Source organism: Canis lupus, chromosome 24, assembly GCF_011100685.1.
Source record: "Canis lupus familiaris isolate Mischka breed German Shepherd chromosome 24, alternate assembly UU_Cfam_GSD_1.0, whole genome shotgun sequence".
Lineage (NCBI taxonomy): Eukaryota > Metazoa > Chordata > Mammalia > Carnivora > Canidae > Canis > Canis lupus.
In genome coordinates, this window is record NC_049245.1 from 13218958 (window position 1) to 13235332 (window position 16375).

Consider the following 16375-nt stretch of genomic DNA (forward strand, 5'->3'; position numbering starts at 1 on the left):
GGACAGCACAAGGCAGATCAAAGGCAGAAGACTGACCATCTACAGGCTACTATTTAGAACCATCCCATCCAGAATATCCAGTATAGATCCTCACTGGGGCAGAACCAGTGAGATGCTTGTGGGAGGACCCAATGGAATGTGGGAAGGATATTTTGCCATATTTTATACAATTTTGTTTGGAGGTGAGCACACATATATTGAATGTACATTTATCTGCCTTGTGGTAGTAAACAATCAGAAGACAAGTGTTCTATAGCAACAACAATAAAGCTCCATAGCAGTTATAATAGCAGAATTCTTAGCCAATACTCACAAGGATTTTGAGTACACATATGTATACACACATAAATGCTGTTGGTTTATGCTTCCCCACCAGTGCTACCTCCCCAGAGCGAGTATTCTCAGGCTTACCTTTCCCGTTCTGCTTTGTTCTTGATAGATTTATCTTGGCTGATGGCTTTGCTGTTTTCCATAGAAATCTTAGCCTGGTGTGCTCGCATTTCCTTGCTTTCCCTAAATATTAAAAGGAAACAAACGGGAGCGGGGGTAAATGGGGAGTTAGTGTTTACTGGGGACAGAATTTCAATGTAGGGGGAGATGAGAAAGTCCTGGAGATGGATGGTGCTGATGGCTGCACAACAGTATGAATGTGCTGACTGCCACATACTTTTAAACACAGTAAAAATGGCAAATTTTATGTTATAGTTAAATACGCATAATAAAAAAAGTAAATAAATTCTACGTGTAACAACAAGACTAGGTTGACTTTTTTGTTTTTCATTTTTGAGCTCATCGAGTTAATCTGTATACTGTGAAAAGGCGAGAAAGAGCCCCAATCCATGATAAGTGGAAGTGGGTCACCTACTGGGGAAGTAATAATGATGAACTGGGATGAAGAGACATTATGTTTGTCCATAAAAATATAAAGATCTTCCAGCTTTGCCCTACATTTCTTGGAATCAGATGGCCTGGAAGAGAGACAGAGTATATCCTTACCCTCACAAGTGATCTTCATGTTCTCTGACACCTCATGGGAATGAAGGGGACAGGGTAGTTTCAGATAAGCATGGGAAGGAGGGAAAAAGGATGTTTACATAAGGCTCCCGATCCCCGCATGTGCTAGAATGTCTGTGCACATGAGAAAGAGTCATAGATCATTTATGTGTATATTAAAGGGATACATTTTATTTTATTTATTTTTTAAAGATTTTATTTATTTATTCATGAGAGACAGAGAGAGAGAGAGGCAGAGACATAGGCAGAGGGAGGAGCAGGCTCCATGCAAGGAGCCCGATGTAGGACCCGATCCCAGGACTTCAGGATCACACCCTAGGCCAAAGGCAGACGCTAAACCACTGAGCCACGCAGGCATCCCAAAAGTATACATTTTAGAACACTGAAATGAATGTTATTAACAAAGAACTTTTTCTGGAACCTATAGGGTTTCCTTGAAATCATTCCTGGAAATGAGTGACCAAGGAGTCAGGTGTTCTAAGTACTGTCTGCATTCTATCAAAAGTGATGGACAACACCAAGCCTACAGAGGCAGGAATATGCATAGAAACTCCTAGCCGAAGAAAATGGCTCTCAAATTGTTAAGTTCATGTCAGTAAACTGACCATTTCTGTATCCATTCATTCAATAAGCGCTTCTCAGTGACCAAATGTGGCTGACTAGTCTTAGGGGGTAAGATTTTTTTAAAAAGATTTTATTCATTTATTCATGAGAGACAGAGAGGCAGAGACACAGGCAGGGGGAGAAGCAGACTCCCCACAGAGAGCCCAATGCGGGACTCAATCTCAGGACCCGGGGATCATGACCTGAGCTGAAGGATCATAACATCCAACCACAGAGCCACCTAGGTGCCCCAAGGGCAAGATTTCTTTTTAACAAAGAGCAACACCCATGATGATGAGGAAGATACAACCACAGGGTGCTTGAGAAAAAGCCTAAATGCTGCTGTTACTTGGAAAAATGCCCCTGCAGAACATTCATTTTTTAAGGTAAATTAGTAATTAGGTTATGCTCTCTTCAAGTAACTTCCTAAGCCATGCAAGAATTAGTTTACCTTTTTCCCTTTTGAACAATGCCTACCGTTGAGGGCTATCTTTTTTCTTTATTCAATGACAAGAAAGATAAGAGAGGAGTGTCTTATCCTATGAAATTTCTCTAAGTAAGGCTACATGCCTACAATCAGGTCTGCTTACCACTCTTTGACTACTGCTGCAGTACCATTCTGTGTACTGAATCAAGAGCATCTCGCAGGGAAAAAAAGAAAAGACAACTCCTAATCTTATACAACTTGACAGAATGCTTTAAAATGGAAAGGGTATAGACCACAATCCTTCAGCAAACCTAAGCACAGAAAATTCATTCCGTTGCCTTGAATGAGAATCAGCAATGATGGCAAAGCAGTTCTCGTTCTTACTGCCGGATCTATCACTTCAAAACAAGGTTGGGAATTCATGGAACACACCCAGATAATTTATGCAGTTAACACTTGAAAACTTTTTTGTGGGCAGCCCAGGTGGCTCACCGGTTTAGCGCCACGTTCAGTCCAGGTGGTGATCCTGGAGACTTGGGATCGAGTCCCATGTCAGGCTTCCTGCGTGAAGCCTGCTTCTCCCTCTGCCTGTGTCTCTGCCTTTCTCTGTGTCTCTCATGAATAAATAAATAAAATCTTTAAAAAAAAAAAAGAAAACTTTTTTGTTTGCTTTGTTTATATAATGCTTCTATTTTCTACTCTTTTGTATGTATCAATAGACCCTAACAGTGGCATAGAGTAGGCATGAAGGGAGAAGCTGGGGGCTGTAACAAAGCTGTGATAAAAGGAGGTAACTGACATTCATCAACTCTCTTCTGATGGAGGCAGGGTCAGGGTGGGGTGCAGCTCATCATTTGCAGTATTCTAAATGTAATATTCATTTTGCAGACGCTGGAGGAAACCCACATAAACTGATACTTTATTGCTGTTTCTTGATTAAGCCTACCTCCTAAAATTCCTAGAAGTCCTAATAATGTGAAGAAGGGTCTCACCATGTTTGGCCATTGAGTGATCAGATCCAATCTGATCTAAGAGCTTAACTGGCTAGTCTTTGTCTCCTCTGTGTCTTCTCTTCCTAAAAGGCTCCAGAACATTTTCCAAAGCCCAGAGTTGGCCCTACTGCTGTGAAGCCTCTGACCACTCTGGAGGCAGCAAGCTCTTTTGGGCTGCACTGCTTTTTAGGATGCATCATATACTATGTGTAATTCAACTTAGTTTTTCATGTGAGTGTTAATACCTTGCCAATACTTGTAGGCACTTTGAGGCCACTGCTTATGGTTCATGTTGCTCGTCTCAGCTATATGACATGATATGTGTAACAGCTCAGTTTTAATACAAAATTAGGAGTTCCCTCTGGAGAAGGCACATTGCCTACCTGTCATGGGACAGTTTCAGCTGCTGGGTCTGCTGCTCATGGGCACTGATCAGTAGCTTTCTCAGGAGCTCACACTGCTGGCTAAGGTGCAGGTCCCGGATTTCTTGCTCCTCAGCACTGTGGGTGTTGATCATTTCTGACCACTCCTTTGTGTGCTGGGCCACTATCTCTTTGACCTGTGTGGGAAAAGGGACAGTGGCACTCAGAACTCTCAGAGATCAGGTATGAAGTGAAAACACAGTATCAGTCATGCATTTCAAATTCCACCCACCAATTTAGTTGGTGAATCAACAGATACTACAACCTGCAAAAAATATGTATTAATCCATGGGAATCAGGAAGTCATAAGTTATTAAAATAATTAATTGCTTTGGCTCTAAATACTCAGCTGTCACCTGTGACTTCACTGCCTAACTTGTTTGTGTTACCTTCTGCCCAGGCCCTGGACTCCTTTTCTGATTCTAACAGATTTTCCTCATCTCCTCATGCTTTTCCAGCTTCATATCCACAAGCCCACAGGTCTGAGGAGAGCTCTAGGTTCTCTTATCTCTGGATTGTGACTCAATGTGTCAACCCTAATGGATGTGGGGGTAGAAAGTCTTCCCATCCCCATATCCATTGCTCTTTGCAGTGTGGTTTTGTACCTTCCCTCATCAAGAGCTAGAAGTCCATTTCCCCACCTCCTTGAATCTGGCTTATCTTGTGACTTGCGTTAGCCCTGAGACAATAGCAAATGTGGTGCAAGAAGAATCTCCCTCTTTCACTCTCTGGAGCCCCATTGCTACCTTGTGACAGAGCCTATGCTAGCCTGTTGGAGGATGAGAAGTCATGTAGAAAAAAGCAAGCACAGCCAGCTGATGACTAGATATGAGTTATAACCATCTATCCCAGCTGAATGCAGACGCATGAGTGAGCCTATTCAGAATCAGTAGAGCTACCCAAGTGAGTATAGCCCAAATTCTGACCCCCTGAATTTTAAGTTAATAATTGGTAGGTGTCTTGAGTCACTAAATTTTAACATGGCTTACTCTGCAGTTAAAGCTAACTGGTATCATTGCCAAGGTTTCTACTTTCCTATTTGTGCAAAGCTTCTAGAAAATCATGGCATGTTCATAGACATTAATTCTAGAATGGACACAAAATACAGAACACTGAGGAGAACCTTAGTTTGAATAGCTTGGCTGGCCCATGCAGGCAGCAGGGCCACCGGGCTAGATGACAGAGTTGCATGTAGACATATGGAGGCTGGCTGGTTTGACGAAAAGCTAGGGTTGGGAATTTTAAGAGTATTCCCCCTCTTTTTATAACTATTACTGCTTGAAGAGTTATTTGTGTTCTTCACTGGAACTTAGTGCTCAGTTCTCCAAATGTCCAAAAACTAGTAAGTATCCCAAGTTCCAATTTTCTTGTGTTTTTGGGGAAATAGGAGTAATTGGGCTCATCTCCCTAGAATGTCATCTCTTGATTTTTTTTCCAATTCTAAACTTCCAACACAAAGTTAGAATGGAAGAAGTATCAAAGATTTACTCAGTCCACAAGTTGGGTGGTTTTTTGTCACGTTTCATGTTACCTCTCTAGAGAAGCATACTCTGTATTATTTGTTTGTTTATTTATTTATTTATTTATTTAAGACTTTATCTATTTATTCGAGAGAGAGAGAGAGAGAGAGAGAGAGAGAGAGAGAGAGAGAGAGACAGGCAAAGGGAGAAGCAGGCTCCATGCAGGGAGCCTGACATTAGACTCTATCCCGGGTCTCCAGGATCAGGCCCGGGCTGAAGGCAGCACTAAACTGCTGAGCCACCTGGGCTGTCCACGTTTTGTATTTTAAATAGTATTTCCTCTTAGACAATGTGCTGTTTCACTTCATACCCCTAAGGCAGACAACATGGACAGACTGTATGCATATTTCTTCAGATGAAGGAAGAGATGCTCCAGGAAATGCCTCTTCTCAAAGCCAGTGAGTCTCGAACAAATGTGAATGCCGAGATCCCTTGACTTCCCAGACTAGACCCAAGTTATTATTATTTCTGATTTACATCAGGTAGGGCTTCTAAAAAATTAGAAAGTATCTTTTGCAAGTTCCTGCTGTAAAAATAGGCATCTTCTTACCTTAGATTTGTGATCTGATGTCAGTGTCTGAATTTTAATTTCTGTTTCTTTTTTCATTTCGAGACAATTACTTCCCCTGAAAATGGAAAATCATCAGTGTGTACCAGATGTTAGATATCTTCCCATTCCCATGGGCCCTTGCTCCAAAGCTTTCTAATGAAGACAATTTGTTCATCAAACATGGGTTGCCATGGCTCATTGGGCAACATCAGTATTTCTAGTAATAGATGTACACCTTAGAAAACATCCACATCATGATTACTCAATTCAACCACTATACAAAGAGACACTGTAGATCAAATAATGATTTCATTGTTAAGGGTCTGTTGTCAGAGTTTCCATTTTGGTTCCTGCTTTTCTTTAGGGTAATTTTTCATTTATTCAATAAAATAAATTGGTGATAATAACTAGAAAAGAGGTCCTCAGCCTTGAAGCAAATTTTTAAATTCTTTCTGGTTATAAAGCCAGATTTTTGTCTTTTACACATGCCAGCAAGGCAGAAAATAGCATTTCTTGGCATCATAGGGCAATTTTTGCTTCTTATTCTATTGTGAGTAGGAAATACATACAAGGCAATTTCCCAGCAACCATTACTGCTTATTTCTGTGATTATTTTTCCCTTTTGGATTATCTGTAGCATTGCTGAAACCAGAACAGGTCCTGAGCTTCTGTCTTCAGCATATATCCTCTGATGTATTATGGCCTAACTTAGAATGCTTCATTATATTTTTGAGAATGTCTCTGAAAGAAGCAGTATTCTAAAAATGCTAGGACCCTCATCAGATCTATTACTTCTCAAGGGCTGGCACCAAGTATGCGCTCCCTTTAGTCTGTTATTTGGTGAGCTTGTGGCATCACAAAAACATCCCCCTGGCTTAATGCTAGACAAAATATTTTCTGGTAAATGCAATGATAAGTTTTATTTAAGTCTTATCTGTTGGCATAAGCTAAAGATTCTTGCAATATTAAGAATCTCTGTAATATTAAAAATCAAGATATTATTTATTTTCTGGCTATGCAAAAGGATTTATGTAATTTCAAAATTTCCCAACTTTAAAAAAAAAAAATTTCCCAACTTTAGCTTGTCCTTCCTTTTCTCCTCATTCACCTTAAAGATACCTGAATGAAAAACACATGTGAGACATAGTTATGGTGTCACCAACCAATGGCTGTCGAACTGGAATAAATCTCTTTTCCATTTCATTCCCTGCCTTCAGTTGAATGAGTTGCTTATTTCCAAGAAAACTTTTTAATGATGAAAACACAGTCAAGACTAAGTTCTTCCTTGGCCTAAGCAGTCAACTGAACTGTGGGGAAAGACAAAATATAAAAAGGCAGACAGCTTCCAGAAGGAAATAAAGAGCCATTACCCCTTCTTCTTCATCGCCTTCTCTAGGATTTTCTCATGTGTCGACTTCTCTTTGTCATACTGTGCCACAATTTTGTCAACTTGTGTGCAGTGCAACTTCTGCATGGTGCTGTGTTCCTGAATAAGAAGAATCTGCAGTTACATGTTGAGTTCTTCCAGTGTGGCTAATAAACTTAACCTGTGTTGGGCTGGAATGGTTTTCACCAGCTTTCCCAGAATCTTGGATTTAGAAATCTAGGAGTAACTGCTACTGAGAAGTGGAAGTATTTCCAATCTCCCACCCAACACAGGAGTTTCTTGTATGAGGGACACCCTAAAAATGGAGTGTCTAGCCTCAGCCTAAAGAACACACCCACCCAAAAGGCATCTCTGCCCACTACTGGGCAACACCAATCATCCCAAAGTCCTCTCTTCTATACATACATGTTTTCCACAGAACTTTTACCCAACCATCTTTGTTCTGTTTGAGACACATAATTAGTCCACAGCCTCTTCCACACATTGGTTCTCAAATACTCAATATGTATTTTCTCTCTTCCACCTGCTAAGTGTAACTATTTACATGTGACATTGCTTCTAAACACACAGGGCATTTTTGGAAGGTGTTAAATACCACCATTAAACAGTGAGAATTACCAGTGGGGTTGTCGCTGTCAGCTGACTTCAAATCCACATCACGTGGTATTTTCACTGGCCTCCTCATCTAGGTGCATTCATGAGGATGACACAGTATCCAGGAGCTGTGGCCTTCAGCTTTACAGATGTTTAAAATATTTCCCCTTCTGCTTCAAATAATTAGGAAATTGGGGCTGCAACACTTTGAAAATAAGTATTTTTCTATAAACATTCTTTCCTTCTGATAATTTGATCACAGCCAGTAACTTCTCTGAAGTCAGATTTCTTTAGCTTCTTACCTGGCCAATGTGGGAATTGCCAGGGCAAATCCATACAATCAGGAATACACTTGCTGCTATATCCTAGTCTTAGTCTTGAGAAACTAGAGGAATGAGATGGTGTTGAAGATGGGAAGGGATGGATGTTTTTCAGACTGTATTTCCTTTTCCTTATTTTTTAAAGTGAGTAACTTAAAGTCTAGCCTACCTTAGGAAAACATTTTTTTTAAGGAAACCCAGTTTAGGAACATATTTAAAAGATTTCCTAAAATATAAATGAGGAAGGTATATTTAATTTTACCAAGATTTCCTTAATGTCCCAGGGCTGTTAGTTGATTAACATAGGGCTTGATCTATATAATTTGTTTATATATGTATTTTTCAGAAAAATGTTGGTGCACATGTATAGATTCTTGTTCAGTTGGATAAATGCCTTTGGGAGACATCGTGGAGAAGGATGGTGCTGGTGGGGAGATTCTCAGAACAGGAACTGACAATGGGGACAAGAGGGTGGTCAAAGGTGATGCTACCTTGCTGTGGACTTGGGGGTCAGGGAGTCATATGTAACAGTATCTTATTTAATTTGTGGCAGGAACACCTCATTAATCTAGCCACATTCCCAATATACATGCACTTTGTATTATAAACACATTTCAGCCAGAGCTTTTGCAATGTGGTATTGGGTTAAGGACATGGGCTCTTCAGTCTCAAATTCTGGGGCAACTCACCTAGCCTCCCAATCTGTTCATCTTTTTAACTGGGATAGTGACACCTAGTTCACCAGGTTGTTAGGACTAAAAGTTAACATGATATTAATCATATTTCAAATGCCTGCTACACCTTATTCAAAATACAGTAACATGTTCATATTATTCAATATCCAGGATAATACAGAAAGTGACTTGGAATAAGGGAGAGCAAGTAGAATGATTAAATTAATAAACCTTTGCTCTACACTGAATCAATGCCTCAGGAGTCAACATGTTAATGTATCCTTATTTGAATGGATTTAATCACTCTTGTATGTTGTGGACATAAACAAGCCTACTAAAATGCTTTACTAATAGTCTTCCTTTTAAGATTTAAAGACATCGTGCTTACCCAGCACATGTGTTAATTTTCCTGGGCAAATAAATAAGGGGCTCTATGCAAGTGCAGATTCAAACATATTAGAATCTTTCCTGTGTAATCTCTCTACTTTCCTGTTTCTCTCTAGTTTTTAAGGAAGGGTGGAGAAGATTGTTCTTTAAATATCCTAGTGCAGCACAAGAAAAGGTGAGGCTTTGAGACTCGGAAGTACGTTGACAGACTATTTCTTATAGAAATATTGTGGTGAATCTTATTAACCCGATTAGAAATGAGGAATGAAGCTGTTTTTGCCAGAAAGGCATTCATGATGGATTCCAGTAGGTAAGACATGCTCTACAAAGGCAGGGCAAGTGTATTCACCACTACATGGCATAAAACTTGCACTCGATAAATATTTGTTATACACATGAAAAAACATCAAGGGAATAGCAGGAGGATTTGGATTCTGGTCTGAGCTCAGTCAATAATTAGCCAAATGGCCTTGTGAAGCTTATATAAATCTTTCCAGCCCTCACTTTCTTTCTTAGAAAACTGAACAAGATCCATTTTTTTTAAAGATTTTATTTATTTATTCATGAGAGACAGAGAGAGAGAGGCAGAGACACAGGCAGAAGGAGAAGCAGGCTCCATGCAGGGAGCCCGACGTGGGACTGGATCCTGGGTCTCCAGGATTACACCATGGGCTGAAGGCGGCGCTAAACTGCTGAGCCACCCAGGCTGCCCTCATGGGTTGGTTATGAGCTGTAAAGTTACCTAGTATATGCAGGAATCATATGGGAAATTAGAAGCACATTGAATCAAAATGATTACTGTTAATACAAATAATAAGAAAGCTGGTCTTAAAAAAAAATTCTCTGTTTCTCTACGTGCTTAAAACTATTCCTGTGTGGTAAGAAGTGGTCACTGAAGTATTTTGGGAAAATCTGGTTTCCAGACTCACTTTTCCCTTCACAAAGGCATGGGCTCCTACTTATTTGATGGTGGTGAAGCCTCAGCTTCCTGAAGTGTAAAACAGAGGAGCCAGAAAATGATCTTTCAGTCCATTTTAACTCAGAAAAAGATTATCATTGGTTTTATTCTTCGGCCCTTAATTCAACCGGGAGACATTATGGAAGAGGCACAAATTTTTGTTTTTTTAAATTCATTAAGGTCAAGAGTACCCAAATTGGATGTGTGGACTGAAAAGTCAATCTTAGTTGGGATATTTTTGGGGAAAATACATGTACAGCTTTTAGCAGAATTTATAGGTCTCTTATTGGAGGTAAGAGTAAATTAAGCTTCTTTTGGAGAAATTGCTGCTGCAATTCATTCTTGTGACTGATGGGACAGTGGGCGTGAATGACTGTACCACAGATATGGCTGAATAATTGGAGCAAGTCATGTTTGCTCAGCATGTAACTCTGAGGTCACCAGTAAGCTGCCTCTGTGGGTGGTTGCTGTGTTTCTTCCTAACAGAGTTGTGGGTCTGGCATTGAGGTCTTGATGAGTTTAACAGCAGCCTTGATGTTATCAGCTAAATTGCTTATATAGCAAAGAACAAATTTTCCATTAGTAGCTTTACTGAAATGCCAAATGTTAGTCAGTTTCTCAGGCATTGAATTTGACTCATCTGATGGTGATGCTGCAAACCGGTTGCCCCAGGGATGCATCTAGCCTATGAATTTAAGATTTCTCCCCCCTCTACATGGTGTTTTGAAAGAAGACTGAATTAGGGACTAATATTTAAAGATCTGGAAGTTCATGTAAGATTTTATGAGTCCTCTTTTGAGAATGAAGCTGGCCCATGGACTCTCAAGGCACCAATGGTGGGGAACTAAGTCTGATTTGCCTTTTGAATGGGAATGAATGCCCTTCTGTTTTCTGTATCCGTCCAACTTCCATCATTTACTTCTTGTTTGGTCCCCTATAGACATTTAAGTTGTAATTATTCTTCTAATATTTTATTGGGGATACTTACTTAACTTTGGGTTTTATTTGCTCTAAGGATTTGACCACATAAGACAACCTAAAAGTATGCCCATTTCTTACTGAAAGAATAAAGAATCCTAGTCTGGTCTTGGTGAGTCATGCATTAGGGAAAATTACTCTTGCTTAGTTCTGCTTTTGCTATGTCTCATCTAATGGACACTTGAAAACTATTCCCCTAGTTTCCATTCAAATTGAAGAAGTGGTTCTAGAAAAGGAGAGATGCATAGAAGTCTAATTGCCAGCTGTACTCACAGGGTCAAAAGCAACAGCCATTGACCATTGCCAAAAGCCAAAACCTAGGCATGTTAACTAGTATCCTAATCTCATTTTGGGCTCAAATGGTCATTACTCCTGACTTTTCTGCTTAGTATCCTAAAAGTAGCTCACACACCTATTTCTATGTCTCTCTTGCAGATGGCAGATCCTCATACACCACAACTTCTCCTCCATACTATAGCTAACCTTCAAGTTTGAAAATAAGATTTCTTTTGCACAACACGTTTGTGTCTTAAGCCACTGGGATTTAGCTCTTGGATTCTTTGCTTCCCTATAGGTCTCAGAAGTGGCACTATTTACCTGATATGTGAGAGTTGGGAGTGCCCTGTAGTCTTAATATGGACTAAATATGACTCTCTGCTCTTGGTTGCCAACTGCCAAGGTTGATGCCATGGATGCTGTTGTTGGGTGGGTACAGCCTGGGCCATGTTCCCTCCTCAGTAGGTTACTTTATAACCCAAGGCTTTAGGGTGGCAAATCTTAGCCCTATCTTAGGTGGCTTCAAAATTGTTAAAAAGCTGTTGTAGGTGTTGTTTCACAAAAAGGCTGGGGGTAATTTATTCTCATTATCGCGTGACAACAGGTCAAAATCTGTTTTTTAAAGATCTATATAGCTTGCAGGCAATTAGAGGGGCTTGCACTAAGGCAAGAGACATTAGAGAATACCAAATAATATTCCTAAAGCAACAATTCTTGAAATGTATGCAGGAAAGGAGTTCACTTAAATTTATTTCCCAGACCTCTTCTTTGAGATTATAACTAAGTCACAGATGTAAGAATATGCATTTTTTGCCAAGCCTCCAACTCCTGGTCCAAGGGTCATATTTTGAAAAAAACAGTCCCAAAGGAAGCCAAAATATTTGTGCCCTGATGGAATCATGATTTCTTTTAAAAACCTTTTACTAAGACCACCAAGAAAATATGAGAAAGAAACACTGATGTGGGAAAACTCAGAGGTAACACAGTAGAGTGTTAAGAATGTGAATTTCACTACTGGGTATTTACCCAAAGAAAACACTAATTCTAAAAGATATATGGTCCTCTGTAGTTACAATAGCCAAGATGTGGAAGCAACGTAAGTGTCCATTGATAGGTAAATGGATATAGACAAGGACACATACACACACACACACACACTTACATAAAATGGGATGTTATGCAGCCATAAAAAAGGATGAGATCATGCCATTTGCAACAACATGGATAGACCTGGAGAATATTATGCTAAGTGAAATAAGACAAATACCATATGATTTCACTCATATGCAGGACCTAAAAAACCCAAAACAAATGAATAAACAAAAAGCAGAATCAGAGCTATAAATATAGACTGACGGCTGTCAGAGGGGACAGGAGTTGGGCAAAATGGGTGAAGGGGAGTGGGAGATATAGGCTTCCAGTTATGGAATGAAAATGTCACAGGAATAAAAAGCGTAGCATAAGGAATATAGTCAATGGTATTTTAACAGCATCACATGGTGACAGATGCAGCTATACTTGTGAGCACAGCCCAGTGTGTAAACTTGTCAAATCCCTATGTTGCACATCTGGAACCAATTTAACATTGGTTAAACTATGTTAAAATTTAACATTGTGTATCAAATATACTAAAAAAAAATGCTTGAGTTCTGGAGTTAGAATTTTGATTCACATCCTGACTCCACCGTTTAAAACCTAGGTGATTTAGTCAAGCTGTATTCTTTTAAAGTATAAATTATCTCATCTGACAAATGGTCAATGGTTTGCAAAAATGGCCACAATTCTTTCTCTGCATCCACTCTCTCTATCCCCCTACTTCGTAATGTGACTTTGTGGCTCCTCTTGTCAGGAAGTAGAGTCCTCAGCCCTTAAATCTGGATCATCCTTATGAGTTGCTTTACCAGGAAAATGAGGCGGAAGTGATTATGTGCCATTCTGAGCTAAGACCTCAACAAACTTTGTATGCTTCTGCTTGGCCTCTTGAAACCCCTACCAAGTGAATAACTAGCCTGTTTGTAGATAAGAGGCCACATAGAGCAGTGAGAAATGGCTCAGCAGAGCTCTTTCTAAGTGAGCCAGTGCCACCAGGCCTCAACCTGGCCACGAAAGCAGGAGCCCAGCTGAACCACTGAGCCTAACTAACTTGGCCCAAACTGCCAACCCACAAAATCATGAGCTAATAAATGGCTGCTATTTTAAGTCACTACATTTGAGGGTAGTTTGTTATTCAGAAAAGTAGGGCTATCCAGAACTCCTGACACAATATAATTATAGTGCTCTTTTACATAATTGTTACAAGAATACCTAAGCACTTAAATAAACTTAAATATATATTAGCTAGTTTTACCATTTTACAAGTATTGACAGAAAAATCAATGTTAGGATAAACAAATTCAAATGGACATGAGGCAGGAAGTGTGTCCAATGTTAAGAAATACACATCCCTCCCCGCTCCTTCAATGGTTTTTCCTTTTTCAAAAGTTTTAAAGATAAGTGTGTGTGCAGAGTAGGCCTCAGTATATATTAGGCAAGTAAACATTCATCTAAATCCTTCATCTTAGGAGGTAGGTCAGATGAGACCATGGAAAATATTAGGGAGATATTATAGACTGAAAAGTTACAGAAAGTTTATAGATAGGAAGCTCTAATTATTGGAAATTATTTGTGAAACCTTGAACAATTAAAACAGATGAAATGCATTTTTAATACATGGTGATAATGTGGTGAATTGTAAAAGGTGTGTTAGACCTAAGCAAATGAGGCTCGTTACCAGCATTAACTAGTTCTATCACTCTAGTATAGGGACTCATCTCTCTGAATTTCATTTCATACATTTCTAGAATGTGGACAGTGTTACTTAAGCTTCAGGGATATTGTGAAGAGTTGAGAATGTACATAAAATGTGTAACACAAGGGCACCTGGGTGGCTCAGTCGGTTAAGCATCCAGCTCTTGATTTCAGCTCAGGTCATGAGCTCAGGGTTGTGGAATCAAGCCCAAATCAGGCTCTGCTCTGGGCTTGGAGCCTGCTCAAGATTCTCTCTCCCTCTGTCACTCTTTCCCCCAAAATGTGCAACACAAAACCGTCACTCAATAAATATTAGCCTTATTGGTAGATTTACATAAAACCACTACAGAGCTACCCTATGACCCAGTAATTGCACTACTAGGTATTTACCCAAAGGATACAAACATAGCGATCCCAGGGGGCACCTGCACCCCAATGTCTATAGCAGCAATGCCCACAATAGCCAAACTATGGAAAGAGTCCAGATGTTCATTGAGAGATGAATGGATAAAGAAGACGTGGTATATATATACAATGGAGTATTAATCAGACATCAAAAATGAAACCTTACATGTGCAATGATGTGGATGGAACTAGAGGGTATTATGCTAAGTGAGATAAGTCAATCAGAGAAAGATAATTATCATATTATTTCACTCATATGTGGAATTTACTAAACAAAACAAGGGATCATAGGGGAAGGGAGGGAAAAATAAGACAAAAACAGAGGGAGACGAATCTAAGAGATTCTTAATTCTAGGAAACAAACTGAGGGATACTGGAGGGGAGATAGGTGGGGGGATGAGGTAACTGGGTGATGGGCATTAAGGAGGGCACTTCAAGTAATGAGCACTGGATGTTGTATGCAACTGATGGAATCACTGAACTCTACTTCTGAAACTAATAGTACACTATATACTAATTAACTGAATTTAGAAAAAAGAGAAACAGGAAAAAAAACACTATAGAATTCAGAATTCATAAATTATACTGTCAAAGTAATCTGAATAAAGTGGGTCCCCTGTGTATTTAATGTGGGATAAGTGATTCATTCGTAAGCTCATAATCACACGCTGGTAACGTGAACTTCTGCAGTGCATGAAGGTATGAAAAACAAGCAGTGAAATGCATTGCCCTGCTCAGAAATACTTCTGAAAAGTAACAGGCAAGCATGGCACATTTTACTGTGGCAATTTTCTCTGCTGCTTGACCTAAGGAATTTTGAACACTTCCTCCAAAAAACACACCCTAAAGCTGTTATGAAAGCCCACACAAATTCAGATAGTTGGATTTAGGGAGATTTAAAATCTCCTTGTAGGTACTGGTGCTCCCATAACATGGGGCTCCAAGAAACTCGCTTGTGTTTTACAAATGAATGCAACATAGGTTCTCTCAGCCATCTGGGGTTTACTGGTTATTAAACAACATGAAGGTGTCCCTGCCAACAAGCATGATGAAATGAGAGTGACTGAATGAAGTGCAGTGATGTCTGAGGCAGAGGGGAAGATCTACCAAGGTCAGCTCTAAACTGTGTCACAGAAAAATAATTTTCCACCTATTAATGGTCTGTTTCTGTCCCTTCTCCAAATTTGTATGTGGAAGCCCTCATTCCCCCTGTAATGGAATTTGGAGGTGGGGCCTCTGTGAGGGGAGTAGGTCATGAGGGTAGAGCCCTCACAGATGGGATTAGTGCCCTTATTAGAAGAGACATGAGAGAAATGATAGCTCTCTCCACCACGTGAGGACATAGCAAGGAGGTCCTTTGAAATCCAGTAAGGGGCTGTCACCATGCACTGAATCTGCTGCACTTTGACTTTGGGACATACAGCCTCCTGACTCTGAGAAATAAGTGTTTGTTGTTTAAGCCACCTGGGCTATGCCAGTTTGCTACAGAGGCCCAAGTGGATGTCTACACTGCCTTTATCACTTTTCTGATCAGGCAGCTGGGTCTGTTTGCCAACCTGACTCAGCTTGGACTCAAAGGTTCAGACAAGGAAGACAATAGATGACTCTGCGACTCTGCTCTGTAGTATGTATGTAGGTCAAGTTCGAAAGAATTGAGGGGCACCTTTCTTGAGTAGCTGTGCAGGTAACCAGTGTACTGACATCATCCCAACTAGAGGATGTTATGAACATCCCATGTGCTAACACTGCATTTGATGCAATGGGGGGAACTTGTTTACTTACCAAAGCATCTGACATCCTTCACAGAATAATGCAGTAACAGTATGGGTGCTAGACACAGATGGGTTTGGGTTCAAATTCTGGCATGGTTGCTTTCCAAGGTAGAGACAGTAGTTCAACTGCTTAACCTCCCTAATTTTTAATTTCTTAATTTCACATGCAAAATGGAGACTTAAATAGAACTTGCCTTCTCGGGTGGAGTAGTAAATGAGACAAGAAATGTAGAGTGCTGAGCATAGCATCTGGAAAATACTGAGCATGCAAACATTCTAGCTGCTGATATTGTTATTTTCATAGTTGGT

The 16375-nt window shown here is 39.9% G+C and overlaps 1 protein-coding gene across 11 annotated transcripts in view; it reads right to left on the reverse strand.

Annotated features, from left to right (window-relative positions):
• The window catches only part of PLCB4 (phospholipase C beta 4), a 419571-nt gene that overhangs the window by 12191 nt on the left and 391005 nt on the right, over positions 1-16375 (reverse strand). For all 11 annotated transcript variants that reach the window (XM_038571637.1, XM_038571634.1, XM_038571639.1 and 8 more), the window contains 4 exons: positions 6899-7014; positions 5529-5604; positions 3420-3595; positions 412-513 (listed from right to left, as the gene is read on the reverse strand). In XM_038571637.1, the coding sequence (XP_038427565.1) occupies positions 412-513; positions 3420-3595; positions 5529-5604; positions 6899-7014 (470 nt within the window). The remainder of the gene's footprint in view (positions 1-411; positions 514-3419; positions 3596-5528; positions 5605-6898; positions 7015-16375) is intronic.